The 15,758-nt window shown below is 53.4% G+C and overlaps 1 protein-coding gene across 1 annotated transcript; it reads right to left on the reverse strand.

The window, feature by feature from the left end:
- Positions 1-11,887: 11,887 nt before the first annotated feature.
- On the reverse strand, positions 11,888-15,758 carry PRSS33 (serine protease 33). Its single transcript, XM_088833025.1, is given in 8 exon segments — positions 11,888-12,752; positions 12,950-13,119; positions 13,532-13,589; positions 13,591-13,804; positions 14,125-14,287; positions 14,559-14,585; positions 15,371-15,476; positions 15,750-15,758. Coding segments are annotated over 7 exon segments (837 nt in total). The 5' UTR covers positions 15,417-15,476; positions 15,750-15,758; the 3' UTR covers positions 11,888-12,593.

The raw sequence follows: 15,758 nt of genomic DNA on the forward strand, positions 1-15,758 counted from the left end.
GACTTCACTTTCACTTTTCACTTTCACACATTAGAGAAGGAAATGACAACCCACTCCAGCGTTCTTGCCTGGAGAATCCCAGGGACGGGGGAGCCTGGTGGGCTTCCGTCTATGGGGTCGCACAGAGTCGCACACGACTGAAGCGACTTAGCAGCAGCAGCAGCAGCATCCTTATAGCACCCGCTGCTGCTGCTGCTGCTGCTAAGTCACTTCAGTCGTGTCCGACTCTGTGCGACCCCATAGACTGAAGCCCACCAGGCTCCCCCGTCCCTGGGATTCTCCAGGCAAGAACGCTGGAGTGGGTTGCCAGACACCACGCTTATGAAAGAAAGTGAAGAGGGACTAAAAAGCCTCTTGATGAAAGTGAAAGAGGAGAGTGAAAAGGTTGGCTTGAAGCTCAACATTCAGAAAACGAAGATCATGGCATCTGGTCCCATCACTTCATGGGAAATAGATGGGGAAACAGTGTCAGACTTTATTTTTTTGGGCTCCAAAATCACTGCAGATGGTGATTGCAGCCTTGCAATTAAAAGAAGCTTACTCCTTGGAAGGAACGTTATGACTGTAAGGTCGCGAAAACCGGCGTCTCAAGCTGTAAGGAAATAACCAAGACACCAAGGGAAAGTAACAGGCTTTATTGGCAGTGTGCTCCCAGGCAGAACCCACTGACCGCAAGAATGGCCACGAGGAGTTCTGCCCCGAACAAAGGCAGAGTGTGATTTTTATGTCTTCGGGGCAGACAGTGACATCATATAACCTGGATAGGCCTAAATAAGGCAAAGCTCGGGAACGCGAGATTGTGAATTGTCAGCTAGTCGAGGTGGTGAGACCGGTTGGTCGCTCTGGAGGTCAGGAAGGAGGGTAGATCCTGGCAGAGGATTATTACATCAGAGATACCTCAGCGGTTTGGAGGGACTTTTTCCTCCGGCAGGAGATGATGAGGGGAAGAAGGAGCCAAGATGGCCACCAGGAAGGGGAAGCCAAGAAGGCCACCAGGGTCCGACCTTACATTCTGACCCTTTTGATAGGATAAGGGGCAATGTAGTTGTCTCTGGCTGCTTCCTGCTGAACAGGGGCATCGTGGGAAGGGGTCATGGTCGGACTCTAAGTGGTCTTGACTCTATTTGAGGTCTTATGGTCTTGTTAGGTCTTCAACAGGGGACTCTGGAATATGTAGCTAGTAGCATCATTTTTCCAGTGGCAGCTTGGACCATCGTCTGAATCCTTTGAGCAATACATTGTAGGATGCAAGGTCCAAACAGTAAGAGCACTACTATGAAAATAAGAATGTTTTAAATTGATTTCCACCAGTCGCCTTTTATCCAGGCCAGAACTGAAGCCCAAAATGGGGGTTGAACATTAGACATAGCTTGGATTTGAGTTTGCATATCTTTTAGGGCAGATGACACATTATTTGATAAATCAGGAATATATACATAGCATTCAGCCTTTATAATAACACATGTTCCCCCTTGGGCCGCTGTAAGGATGTCTAGAGCCATCTTATAGCTGCTGCTGCTGCTAAGTCACTTCAGTTGTGTCCGACTCTGTGTGACCCCATTGACGGAAGCCCACCAGGCTCCCCCATCCCTGGGATTCTCCAGGCAAGAACACTGGAGTGGGTTGCCATTTCCTTCTCTAATGTGTGAAAGTGAAAAGGGAAAGTGAAGTCGCTCAGTCGTGTCCAACCCTTAGCGACCCCACGGACTGCAGCCTACCAGGCTCCTCCATCCATGGGATTTTCTAGGCAAGAGTACTGGAGTGGCTTGCCATTGCATTCTACAATCTTATAGCTAATAGGGATAAAAGAGCTAAATCCCACCCAGTAAGCTGAAGAATCATTACTCAGATTCAGCAATGGGTGGTAATGGGGTTTTGGAGATAATAAGCTTAGTGGGGGTTAAACTTTTTGAAGTATATGAGTATGTTGGAGTAGAAGGCTGGGGAGGCAACCCATGCAAGGGTGCTGGCTTCAGTCGGGTCAAATGATACCAGGACTTGTATCCCAAGAGTTTAGCTGCTGTGGGAGAGTTGTAAGGATAACAGTAAAGGGGCCTGTCCATCTAGGTTGAAGAGGGGTGGGAGTCAATTTTTAAAGAGCACTTGATCACCAGGGGCCACAGCGTTTAGAGAGGGGTCCTGAGATTGGTCGTTTTCTGGTTGAGGCAGGGATCGATCTGCGTGTTCACGTAAGAGAGATCGGAGCAATGTAAAATAAGGCAGGTAGTTTCCGAGAGGAGGCAAAGGAGGGTCTGGGAGATTGGTGAGTAGATACGGACTACCGTATAACAGCTCAAAGGGGGTTAAACCTGTTTTTGAGTGTGGAGTAGTTAAGTGCCACCGGCAGAAGTTCGACCTAGGACAAGGGTAATTTGATGGAGAGTTTTGTCAAATGGTTCTTGAGAATGCCGTTGGTCCGTTCAAACTTGCCAGATGATTGGGGCCTGTAAGGAATATGTAAATGCCAATAGATATTTAGGGCTTTAGCCACTTGCTGGGTTATTTGAGAGACAAAGGCTGGACCATTGTCAGACTACATAGAAGTGGGCAGGCTAAACCTGGGAATAACATGATTTAGAAGTTTGTCTGCGACCGTGCTGGCAGTTTCTGATGTTGTGGGGAATGCCTCTACCCAACCCGAGAAGGTATCAATGAAGACCAGAAGGTATCAAAAAGACCTATGTCGAGGCATGTGGATAAAATCAACTTGCCAGTCCTGGCCAGGAAGATGGCCCCTTAGCTGATGAGTCTTATGAGGTAGTCGGAAACCTCGTTGAGGGGAGGTCTTTGCACAGATCAGGCATTGGTCATATGCTGTTTGAATTGCCTGCTGCCACTTGAAGCATTACCCTAGGCTTGGCTTGAGTGATGGGGGTCCCCGAGTCTGGGCGTCGTCAGTCTTCATTGAGAGAGAGAAGTTCTAGAGCAGGGGACAAGGGCTGGATCACCTGTTTGGGGTTTTGGACTCGGCCTGGAGGGGCCGTAGTCCGAGACCCCTGCAGGCAGTCACTCGACCAGTGTCCCTGTTTCCCACAGCGTGGGCATGGCTTAGTCGGAGGCCTAGGATTAGGACAGAAGCGTGACCAATGCCCTTCTTGGCCACATTTAAAACATTTTCCTGGTGGTATCTTCTGGGGGCCCCCCTGAGGCCGTGTAGCCGGCATTAGAGCTGCTACTAGTGACTGGGTATGTTTTTCTAGGAGACTAGCCTGAAGTTCGGCCGAAATCAACTGGTGCCCCGGAAGCAGGACCTGGCCTGCGGAGGGGGCTATCGCAGTCTTGCCTTGCGGCTGGCTTCAGCTACTTCTTCCCGTGCATTATATACCTTAAAGGCCATTTTTACCAGATCTCGGATGGGGGTCTGTGGTCCGTCCTCTGCTTTGGATAGCTTTTTTTTTTAATATCCGGAGCTGATTGAGAAATGAAACAATTAGCCAAAGTGGCGACACCCATTGGGGAATCAGGGGCAATCCGAGTATAAGTAAGTAGGGCCTCCGTTAGTCGATTAAGGAAAGCTGCTGGATTTCCATCAGGCCCCTGAGTTAACTCATCCAGTTTTAACATATTAACAACTTTAAGAGAGGTGTTTTCCATTCCCTCTAATAAACATTTTATCAGGTGCCGAATATTTGCCTTTCCCCGCCTTCCATCCTGGTAGTCCCAACCTGGGTCACTATCTGGAATAGCAGCAGCAGCTGGGGGCCGATCAGGATCAGCTGGATTTGCTAGATGGCTCTGGTCAGCTACCATCCTGGCCGCCGCCCAGATGGCCAGCCGTTCTTCAGGAGTGGTTGTGGAGCCTAGAATTACATAGACATCCTGCCAAGTGAGAGCATAAGAGCGAGACAATTGAGTGAAATTTTTTATGTAGTTAGAAGGATTTGCCAAGTAGGAGCCCAGTTTTTGTTCAATATGTGACAGATCTTGCAGCGAAAAAGGAATATGGACGTAGGCTACCCCTTCAGGTCCGACAACCTGCCGAAGCGGAGACATGGAAGTGGGTGGTGTGGGCGGTTATAGGAGCAGATATGGCGGATAGAGTTTGAGACCTAGTACGGGAACTAACAGGCGAATCCATGGGAGGAGGTGTTTTTGGAAGAGGCGGATAGAGGGAGGGAACGGACGGGGTCTCTGATCTGCTTTTTCTGGAGAGGGAGATCAAGGAGTGGGAGCAGCAATTGTAGGAGGATCTGGTGGACTTGGAGAGATAGGAGGTGATAGAGGAGGAGGAGTTGGGGCCGCGCAGCGTATGGAGGAGGCGGGGCCACCAAGTCTTCCGGAGGGACTGTGAAAGCAGAATTTTCGTCCATGGGTTGTGGCGTTTGACCTCGGATGTTATCAGCAGAGAGAGTTTGGAGCTGTAGGAGAGACGGTTGCCGATGGGGAGGCAGCTGGTGGAGGCACAGGTGGAGGCATTGTTAGTAGGATCTGAGAAGGAGAACAGTTAGTACAGAGGGCGGGACGGGAGCGCAACAGCCAAAAAGCCTGCACATATGGTATCTCAGACCATTTTCCTGTACTTTGACAGTAATTATCTAAATCACGGAGGATATAAAAATCGAAAGTTCCCACTGAGGGTCGTTCTGAGCTATTGTCAAGAGAATATTGGGGCCAGGCCTCAGAACAGAGAAAAATCAATTGTTTGCGTCGTATATCGTTTGAAAGACGCAGAGTTTTAAGGTTGGCCAGAAGGCAATCTAAAGGAGTTGACCAACCCTGGTCAGGCTTGGAAGCAGTTGTCCCCATTGGTGAGTGACGGAGTATAGACTTAGGGGCAAATCAATCAGGCGTCCCCAAAAGATTTAGCACCCCAGCAGAAGGGCTAACCGCAGCCGAAATGGACGTCTCCGAGATCGACTGGTGCCCCAGAAGCAGGACCTGGCCTGCAGAGGGGGCTATCGCAGCTGAGGCAGACGTCTCCGACTCAACTGGTGCCCAGAGGAGGGAGCCAGACACAGCACTGTGATTTTTGTGACGGGCCTGGCCCGCAAGGACTGGACTCCCACGGATTACTCGCCAAGGAGGAGAGCTACTCCGGGACCTAACCCAGGGAACTTACCCCGTATCCTGTTGGACGGTTGAACAGTCTTAGTGAGGTGGTGGATCAACCCAGGGTGCGGGCCGGGCCCAAGGGAGCCGCAAGCCTCGTGCCCAGCGGGAAGGGCTCTCTCCTCGGGCCCCATGTTGGGCGCCAAATGTAAAGTTGCGAAAATGGGCGTCTCAAGCTGTAAGGAAATAACCCAGACAACCAAGGGAAAGTAACAGGCTTTATTGGCAGTGCGCTCCCAGGCAGAACCCACTGACCGCAAGAATGGCCACGAGGAGTTCTGCCCCGAACAAAGGCAGAGTGTGATTTTTATGTCTTTGGGGCAGACAGTGACATCATATAACCTGGACAGGCCTAAATAAGGCAAAGCTCGGGAACGCGAGATTGTGAATGGTCAGCTAGTCGAGGTGGCGAGACTGGGTTGGTCGCTCTGGAGGTCAGGAAGGAGGGTAGATCCTGGCAGAGGGTTATTACATCAGAGATACCTCAGCGGTTTGGAGGGACTTTTTCCCTCCGGCGGGAGATGAAGAGGGGAAGAAGGAGCCAAGATGGCCACTGGGAAGGGGAAGCCAAGAAGGCCACCAGGGTCCGACCTTACAATGACCAACCTAGATAGCATATTAAAAAGCAGAGACATTACTTTGCCAACAAAGGTCCGTCTAGTCAAGGCTATGGTTTTTCCCGTGGTCATGTATGCATGTGAGAGTTGGACTGTGAAGAAGGCTGAGCGCTGAAGAATTGATGCTTTTGAACCGTGGTGTTGGAGAAGACTTGAGAGTCCTTTGGACTACAAGGAGATCAATCCTGGGTGTTCATTGGAAGGACTGATGTTAAAGCTGAAGCTCCAATACTTTGGCCACCTCATGTGAAGAGTTGACTCATTGGAAAAGACTCTGATGCTGGGAGGGATTGGGGGCAGGAGGAGAAGAGGATGACAGAGAATGAGATGGCTGGATGGCATCACCGACTCGATGGAGTTGAGTTTGGGTGAACTCCAGGAGTTGGTGATGGACAGGGAGGCCTGGCGTGCTGCGATTCATGGGGTTGCAAAGAGTTGGACACGACTGAGCAACTGAACTGAACTGATAAGGACCCTTGGATGCTGTTGTTGGTGTCAGGCAGTGTGAATGCAGTTCTTTGCAGGAAATTGCCCTCAGCAGGAAGCTCCTTGTCACTTCAGCAAAGCTAAATTGTAAACAAGTTTTGAACCAGCACACACATTCCCTCCTTGAAACTATGCTTTACCCACCTCTGGGCTAAGCACACCTTTCAAATTTTTAATCGCATAATATCTTGCCATATTAGTTCTTTCTGCAGATCAAGAAAGGAGAAATGAAGAATTCAGCAAGGTGACTGGATTGCTTCCCTATCTCTAATTCAGTAATCTGAACAAACTATGAACAAGATAGTCTCTGGAGGAAGAGCACAAGAAGTTGACTACATGGGTGAAACAGGAGGGAAGCAGGCAGGGCACAACCTTTGAAAGAATGACATAACCAGAGGGCATAACATAAGCTGAGTAGAACCAAATGGGTCCAAGATGGCAGACAAGTCAAGCTGACTAGACCCGGCTCCTCAGTATAAACTAATTGTAACACAGCAGCAAACTAATGTGAGCCATAATGACAGTTTGACCCTGAAAGATCTCAAAGGTTGACCCTCAAAGACCAAAACGTGGGCAGTGGCTTAACCCCTGGAAATCTCCACCTCCTCCCCAAAATAGTTGGAATAATCCTCCCCTTTATTAGCCTGTCCCTGGAGTAGGAAGTGGCAACCAACTCCAGTATTCTTGTCTGGAGAATCCCATGGACAGACTAGCCTGGCAGGCTACAGTCCATGGGGTTGCAAAGAGTCAGACACCACTGAGTAACATTAACTCATTAGCATATGAAATTACCCAACCCATAAAATGTAACTACACCGTATTTCAAGGCCACAGCATTCACCCTCTGCGATGGCTTGCACTTTATGGAGTATGTTTCTTTCTGAATAAATACATTTCTTAGCTATCACTTTGTGTCTCACTGAATTCTTTCTGATATGAGGTTTGTTAGGTCCTGAAACCAGGTCTGTGATCTCATTTGGAAGACTATTGATTTTGGCAGGGTTCAAGTCCCAATCTTGTGAGTTCAAGTCCCAAGCAACGTTTTGGCTAGTTGGAGCCTTGGGTTCAACCCTAGCACATGGGTTCAAGTTCCAATCTGAGGTAAACAGTTTCATGGGGTGATGGTGACAATTCTGACACCCCATCTCAAGGACTAACTGAGATTTCTTCCCTTTAAAAGTTTTTGGGGGAGGTTGAGTCCACCATCTCCCCAGATTGCCAGCATTCTGATTAAAAGTACCTTTCTTTTGCCACCAACATTTGTGAGTATGTAATTGATTTTGTGAGTGGCAAGCAGTAGGACCTCCATTCAATAACTAATTAGGCCATCAAACAGCCCAACTTGTTAGAAGCACCATGCATGGTCAAAGTCGGTGTTCAGTTTTCCCAGGTGGAGGGTGCCCTGGGCACCTACCTACTCTTCTGCCCAGGTCCACTCTGGCTCCGGAAGGGCATGTGGACTTGGTTTCCCTACTGGCCACCCCTCATCCCTACTAACAGCCTAGGGCTTCCTCCTTGGACAGTCTTCTGTGTCACCCCAAATGGCAGTTACTCTAGAGCAAGACAAGGAGGCTTTTCTTGCAACCTCTCCCAGGGAGGAGAATCCCATCTGGGTCATTGCTGGCATGTGCCAGAGAGGCATGCTGTGGCACCAATGAGAAATGAACCAGTGGTGATCTTGAATGCTGAACAGCTCAGCAGTTACCGAGGCCACAAATTGATAATTCTTTAGAGTGGGCGGAATCTGAAGATGCTGCTGCTTTGGCCCCGAATCAAGTTGGTGGCTAGCCATGCAGGGTCTGGGCTCAGACCCGCTGAGATTCAAATCCTTGCTCTGGAACTGGGTGTGCAGCCTCGGGCAGTTAACCTCACCAAAGCCCAGTTTCCACCTCTCTGAAGTGGCAGAATAGCTGTTTGTAAAGTTTGTAGAGCCTTACTGTAAGCAGATGGGGGGGTGTGTCCCTGGAGAAAGAGACCCTGGTATGGTTTTATTGACAGAAGAGAAGCCATTTTTGGCCTAGGCCATTTTGTGATCTAAGCCTGGCCTCAATGCAACCCCCTTCGTGAATGTGCATGTACCCTTAGCTTAAAACTCCCCCAATTCTGCTGTCCAGGGAGACACTGCTTTGGAAGAGATACCCAAAGTGTTCTCCTCGCTTGCCGCAAATAATATAAATCCTTACTTCTTGGTTGTGTCTTTTTGCTTGATACCCACCAAGAAGCAAACCCAGCTTTTGGGTAATACCAGCAAGAGATCAGTTCAGTTCAGTTCAGTTGCTCGGTCGTGTCCAACTCTTTGCGACCCCATGAATCACAGCACGCCAGGCCTCCCTGTCCATCACCAACTCCCGGAGTTCACTCAAACTCACCTCTATCGAGTCGGTGATGCCATCCAGCCATCTCATTCTCTGTCGTCCCCTTCTCCTCCCGCCCCCAATCCCTCCCAGCATCAGGGTCTTTTCCAGTGAGTCAACTCTTCACATGAGGTGGCCAAAGTATTGGAGCTTCAGCTTTAGCATCAGTCCTTCCAATGAACACCCAGGACTGATCTCCTTTAGAATGGACTGGTTGGATCTCCTTGTAGTCCAAGGGACTCTCAAGAGTCTTCTCCAACACCACAGTTCAAAAGCATCAATTCTTCGGCGCTCAGCCTTCTTCATAGTCCAACTCTCACATCCATACATGACCACGAGAAAAACCATCGCCTTGACTAGACGGACCTTTGTTGGCAAAGTAATGTCTCTGCTTTTTAATATGCTATCTAGGTTGGTCATAACGTTCCTTCCAAGGAGTAAGCGTCTTTTAATTTCAAGGCTGCAATCACCATCCGCAGTGATTTTGGAGCCCCAAAAAATAAAGTCTGACGCAAGAGATAGCACTCAATAAATACAGATGTTTCCTAAGCTATAGCCATAGTTATAATTTTTGACTTCTGACCTCTGGCTCCTCAGGAGTCCTCTGAAGATCCTGTCCTTCCTGGGTCTCCTCCCTCCCTAGGCCTCAAGTCAGCCCTTCTGCTCACATGGGATCTCTGTGCGCCCTATGGTGCTGTGGTGGGTGGTCGGTTGCAGGAGGTAACTCCTCGTGTCAATGAGTACAGTAACACCTCCTTCAGGGAGAATGGGGTCAGGAGAGGCTTGAGGGAGGTGTAGAGGCTCAGCCCCCAGCCCCCAGCTCTGTAGCTGGGTGCAGACCCTCCTCAAGTTGTCAGGTGAGGCAGCTGGCAAGCTGCACAGGAAGTCTTCCCGGGTCCTTTCTGCACTGTTGCTTCAACCACTGAAGGCTCACCATGGAGACTCTCCCTGACTTCTAAACCAAGCGTGTAGGATCTCGGCTGGTGGACCTTCTCCTTTGCTCTATTTAAATTTCTTAAAAGGTTATTAATAAATAGCAATTGTCAGGGACTTCCCTGGTGGTCCAGTGGCTAAGATTGTGTGCTCCCCGTGCAGGGAGCTGGGGGTTCCCAGGTGGCTCAGTGGTAAAGAAGCACCTGCCAGTGCAGGGGATATAAGAGACACAGATTTGATAACTGGGTTGAGGAGATTCCCTGGAGGAGGGCACAACAACCCACTCCAGTATTCTTGCCTGGAGAATCCCAAGGACAGAGGAGCCTGGCAGACTACAGTCCATGGGGTCACAAAGACACGACTGAAGTGACTCAGCATGCACACACTGGGTTTGATTCCCTGGTTAGGGAACTAGATCCCACACACCGCAACTAAGGCCCAGCGCAGCCAAACAAACAAAACACATATTAAAAATAAATGAATGGTAATTGCCAATCACTGCTAGTTACTAGTGTGTCTTTCATTTGGAGCATTTTACAACTATTTTCTATAAGGGAAGTGACATAACTCACTGTGGAATTTGAGTTGACGGCCCAGATTCAAATCTGGCTCCACCTCTTGCCTGCTGTGGGTCGTGGGGCGCATAACCTAGCCTCTCGGGGCCTGTTTCCCCATTCATGAAACGGGAACACCTCCCGAGTGTTCAGAGATCAGTTGAGAGCCCACCGATGCCTGGCACAACCCGCGTGCTCGCTGGGCAGAACTGTGTCATTTTGACTCTCCCAACAGCCATATCGGGGCAGATGTTACCAGGTCAGATCACAGATGGGGAAACAGGTGCGTCAGTAATCCTGGGAGAGGCTGGGCCATCTGGCTGCAGTGCTACCAACTGGAGCAGGTGAAAGGCTAACAAATACCTGCACAGACAGCAGTCCAGCGTCCTGTCCCCGGCAAGGGTGGTTCTCAGGACTACTCTGAAAGCCCCTCCTGGCAGGTCAGGCAGGCTTTCTGAGGCCCGCGGGGACAGGGTGCAGCGTGGGGATGATGCTGGGCTCGGTCCACCCCTCGCACGCCCCCTCCGGCCTCACTGGCCTTGCTGATGGGTGGGATGCAGCGGCACAGGGTGCTGAGCCACTGAGCCTGAGGGGCACAGAGGAGCAGTGTAGCGTGCCCTACAGCTCCTGAGCCCTTTTTGTGCTCTAGATCCTGAGAGCCACAACTGTGCCCTTGAGCCCGTGCTCTGCCGCAAGAGAAGCCACTGCAAGGGGACGCTCAAGTACCGCAACTAGAGAAAGACTGTGTACAGCAATGAACGCCCACCACAGCCAAAATTTAAATAAATAAATAAAAAATATAAATTATATAGAAATAAATTATATATATATATAAAAGAAACACTGAGCTCTGAATGGGCACACATTACTTTGATCATGGCAGGCCCAAGACTGAGGCATCCTGGCTCTCAGTCCCTGGCTTGTTCTGATCTCAATACCTTGGGAGGCGTCTTGGAGATGTTCTCTTGGTGGGCCCCAGGCTGAGGGCGGGATGGGAGGACAGCCAGCATCGCTCAGCTGGGGCTACTAGGGCCCCACTGCGACGCGCTCACAGCCTTTCGCCTGGCCCGCCACAGCCAACCTCTGCCCCTGAGGGACTAGGGGAGGTGGCAGCCTGGAGCTCCCTTGCTGTTCATAGACCCACCCTCCCTCCCAGTGGGGTCGGGCCCAGCAGCGACCACCTGCTGCAGTCACTTTTTCCCCTGGAAAGAAAAAAAAAGGAGGGGGAGTTTCCTGGCAGTCCAGTGGTGGGAACTCAGTACTTTCACCACAGACGGCATGGGTTCAATCCCTGGTTGGGGAACTAAGATCCCACAAGATACACCGAGTGGCACAAAAAAAAGAAAGAAAAGGGAGGGAGCCACGGCTCAGGCCTCCGTGGGGGCAGCCGCGCTTGGCCCCGTCCAGCCAGGCTGCCCCTTCAGGGATAGCCTCCCTTGCTCCCCTGCCCCCCTGCCCCTGTCAGTTCTGAAGGTTGGAGTTTCTAGGTTTTGTTCAGGTTCTTGTTCCTTCTGCTGCTCTAGAAACTGAGCTCTGTCTATACAGATGGATGACCCTTGGCCTGGGGGTGAGATGGCAGAGAGGGACAAGGACACCAGGTGCCAGCATGTGAGGGTGGTCAGGGAGCTGAAAGGGCCTAGGCCGGTCTCCAGATGCAGGCGGGGAAGGGAGGTCCTGGGCCGGGAAGCCCCAGACCCACCCAGGGCAAGGAATGGGGGAGTGACAGAAAAAGCTAAGGACAGCAGAAGCTACGGCTAGGCCTACCTGGGGGCCCCTCTTGGTAGAGGGCATGATGCCAAGTGCCCCAGATTTCTGAATGTGTGGGAAGGCCAGGTCTGGTGGCCACCACCTGCCTTCTGGGGCACCTTCACTACAGTGGGGCAAAATATGAGTTTTCTACTGCTATGGCAGATGACTACAAATGCAGCAGCTTAAACACGAATTTATTACATAACAACTCTGCAGGTAGGCTCAACGGGGTTCCTGTTTAGGGTCTCACCAGGCTGAAATCAAGGGCATAGACTGTCAGGGCTCTGGTCCGCAGGCTGGGGGAGGAGTTGTTGGCCTCCAAGCCTGTTCAGGTTATTGGCCAAATTTGGTACCTTGCAGTTGTTGCGCCAAGGCGCTCCTTTCCCTACTGGCTGTCGGCCAGGGGTTGTCCTCAGCTCCTTGCCACGTGGCCCCTCCATCTTCAAAGCTAGCAATGGACAATCGTCTCCTTGGGGTTGGGTCCTGATCCCGTTTGTATCTCTCTGACTCCTTCCGGAAAAGAGGGGCACGCAGTCCAGACCCAGCACTGACTCACTTGCCTGTCTTTGGGTGCCCTGGCTGGAGTTCAGGAGGGTAGACATGAGCAGGAAGGGAACAGAGGGAGTGGGAGACCCCTAGACACAAGGGAGGCTTCTGGAGGGGGGCTGGCAACTCGCGTTTGGTGAGCTCTATGGAGGATGCCTGGGAGAGACAGACAGACAGACGAATGGATGGATGGGTGGCTCCTTGGCTTTATCAGGCCTCTGAGCCTTCAGTCAGAAGGGTGAGGGATGTGTCGGTCCCCAGACAGACCAGACAGCCCAGAGTCTGGCTTCAGGTCAGTCACTGCATCAGATGTTGAGGTGAGCCTGAATCCAGGGGCTGTAAGTGGCCACATTGGTATAGACCCCTGGACGGTTGGGCAGAGCACAGCCCTTGCCCCAGCTCACCACACCCACCAGTACCCAGAGCCCAGACTTCATGCAGACCAGGGGTCCTCCAGAGTCACCCTGCAGGAGAAAGGAGAGCTTAGGTCCCAGCCCCCCAGGGGCTCTGGGTCCCAGGCTGCCATCCCTCAGTGGTGCCTCTGGGTCGGGGTTCAGCACACTGAGCCTGGAGGTGGTACATCCTGGGTCCCAGGTTCTAAGGAGGCAGGGTGCTGGCCACAGGGGCGTGGGCTCCAGACGTGCCAGGCAGCTTCTCGCACCTGGCAGGCATCCTTCTGGCCCCCGACGTAGCCAGCGCACAGGCTCCCCGGCAGCACTATGTGTTCGACCTGGGGCACGTTGGTGCCCAAGTGGTAGAGGTGGTCACAGGTGCGAGCATCCAGCAGTGGCACCCTCACTCCCTGCAAGGGTCGCCACTCCGGGAGTGGCACTGGAGGAGAAGGGGGAGGTCAAAGAGGCGGCAGAGACTTTTCAGGTTGGCACTAGTGGTAAAGAAGCCGCCTGCCAATGTAGGAGACTTCAGAGATGTGAGTCTGATCCCTGGGCTTGGAAGATCCCCTGGAGGAGGGCATGGCAACCCATTCCAGTATTTTTGCTTGGAGAATCCCATGAACCGAGGAGTCTAGTGGACTACAGTCCATGGGGTTGCAAGAGTTGAACACCCAGGAAGAGCCCGCAGAGGGTGAGGTGGAAAGCAGGTGTTGGTGGGAAAAGCCTCACCTGCCAGCCCAGGGCTCCCTGGCCTGACAGAGAGGATGTCTGGGTCCCTGGAGGTCACAGCGAGCTGGGGAGAGAGCCCCTGGCCCTCCCCCAGTGCCCCCTTGCCCTGCCCTTTGCCTTACCTCCTGGGCGGAGGCTGCCCCAGCCAGTGACCCAGCAGGGTGTGCCAGGAGGCGGGGGGGGCCCCAGGCTCCGGCAGGCAGACGGGCTGGACTCGGGTGCTCAGGGGAGTTGGGCGGCGCAGCAGCAGCAGCGCCAGGTCCCCGTGGGCCCCGTCCTCCGAGTAGTCCGGGGGCAGCAGCACCCTCCGCACGGGCGCCAGGAGAGCAGGGGGCGAGCTGGAACCCAGGTGCAGCGCCCCGAGGCGCACGCGGTACTCAGCGGGCTGCGTCTTCCTGAGTGACGGGGGCGCTAGGTCTAATTAAAGCAGCTCCCCCTCCAGCCCAGGAGCGCTAGTCCCCGCTGCCCTCTCTCTCACAGACCGGGGTGAGACCTGCGCGAAGTCTGGGCGCGGAGTCCCGGTGGGTGTGGGCCGCTGGAGCAAGGGCTGTGCCCTGCCCAACCGCCCGGGGGTCTGTACAAACGTGGCCACTTACAGCCCCCGGATCCAAGACCTTCCCTGGGTCTTGCTCCACCCGCCCCGGCCCGGCAAACCTCGACGCGAAGCCCTAGGGGGAGGGGACCGTCCCTCGGCGGGGCCCGGCTGCCTGCTGACCTGGGGAAGCAGTGTGCCGCCGTCAGCACCCACTGCGGGGCGATGAGCGAGCCCCCGCACACGTGCGCCCCGCGGTGCTGGATGCTCGCCTGCCACGGCCACTCTCCGGCCCTGGCGTCCCGGCCGCCCACGATACGACTGGACACCCGAGGCTGCCCACAAGCTGGGAGGACAAGGGGACTGGGGGTGGGCAGAGCAGTGGGGGCCGGGGAGGCGGGGGGCGGGGTTATGGAGGGGTGGGGCCGGGGAGGTGGGTGGGGCGGGGTTATGGAGGGGTGGGGCCGGGGAGGCGGATGGAGGCGGAGTTATGAAGGGGTGGGGCCGGGGAGGCGGATGGGGGCGGAGTTATGAAGGAGGGTGGGAGCGGGGTTATGGAGGCGGGTGGAGGCGGGGTTATGGAGGGTAGGCACAGGGGATTTCCGTGGCTTCCTTACCTTCAGACGCCAGGGTCCCCGCTACTCCTGGAGGTGGAAGCAGGGAAGGGACTGGATTACGGGTCTGGTGTCAGGTAACGGGGTGACGGGGAGGGCGGTCACAGATTAGGAAGGAGAGTGGAATGTATATGTCGCACTGACTTGATGCCAGATTTTTGTGCAATCGGCTACAGGATTAAACCCTCCCCAGAGCCCTGTGAGGTGGGGACTTACACCCATTACACAGACAGCACAACCAGATTCGGAGAGCCCAAGGTCAGTGACAGAGAGAGCTTGAACCCTTGGAGCCAGTAGTGCGGGTGTGCTAGGTCACTTCAGTCGTGTCTAGCTCTATTCAACCCCTGGGACTGTAGCCCGCCAGTCTCTGTTCATGGGACTCTCCAGGCAAGAATGCTGGAGTGGGTTGCCATTTCCTTCTCCAGGGGATCTTCCTCACCCAGGGATAGAATCTGTGTTTCCTGCGTTAAGGCAGACTCTACCGCTGAGTCACTAGGGAAGCTCTGGAGCCAAGAATAGGATGCCTGAACTTCCCTGGTCGTCCAGTGATTAAGAATCGGCCTCCCAATGCGGATTGGGAGACAGGTTCAATCCCAGGTCGGGGAAGATCCATCATGCATAGAGAGAAGCCACAGCAGTGAGAAGCCCATGTGCAGCAGCTAGAGAAAGCCTGGGAGGAGCAAGTAAGACCCAGTGCAGCCAAAAATAGAAAAAAGAGTAGGATGCCTTAGCGTGCTCTAGAGGAAGCAGGAAGGCTGGGCAGATGGAAGCCAAAGCTCCTGTAGTCAGCAACCCCCAGCCCCGCCCCCACTCACCCAGCAGCAGTAGGAGCAGGACCTGTAGGGAGGAAGCCCACTTCATTCTGTCTTCAGCGCTGGGCCCGGTAAGGGTGGTACTGCCCAGGACTAGCCTGGCTGGAGCCTGCCGAGAGAAGAGGAGGATCTAGCCACCCCGCGACCCTGAGCTCCTTTGTCTTCCTTCAGACCCTGGTTGGTCCCAGACCTAGCCCTGTGGCCCGGGCTCTATGCCTTATGCCCAGGCCCCAGGGACCACCCCTGCCCCGCCAAGTGCTGCATGATTTGGGCACCTTAGGTCTCCATGCAAGCCCTGGAGCCCAGCCCCTCCCCCATCTTGTATTTCCCTGATAGGTGCCCCCCAACCCTGTTCCCCACAGACCCTGGATTCTTTTCTCACCCTTGCAGC

The sequence above is a fragment of the Moschus berezovskii genome, chromosome 27, assembly GCF_049115385.1.
Source record: "Moschus berezovskii isolate FMDL1 chromosome 27, NW_MosBer_1.0, whole genome shotgun sequence".
Classification (NCBI taxonomy): Eukaryota; Metazoa; Chordata; class Mammalia; order Artiodactyla; family Moschidae; genus Moschus; species Moschus berezovskii.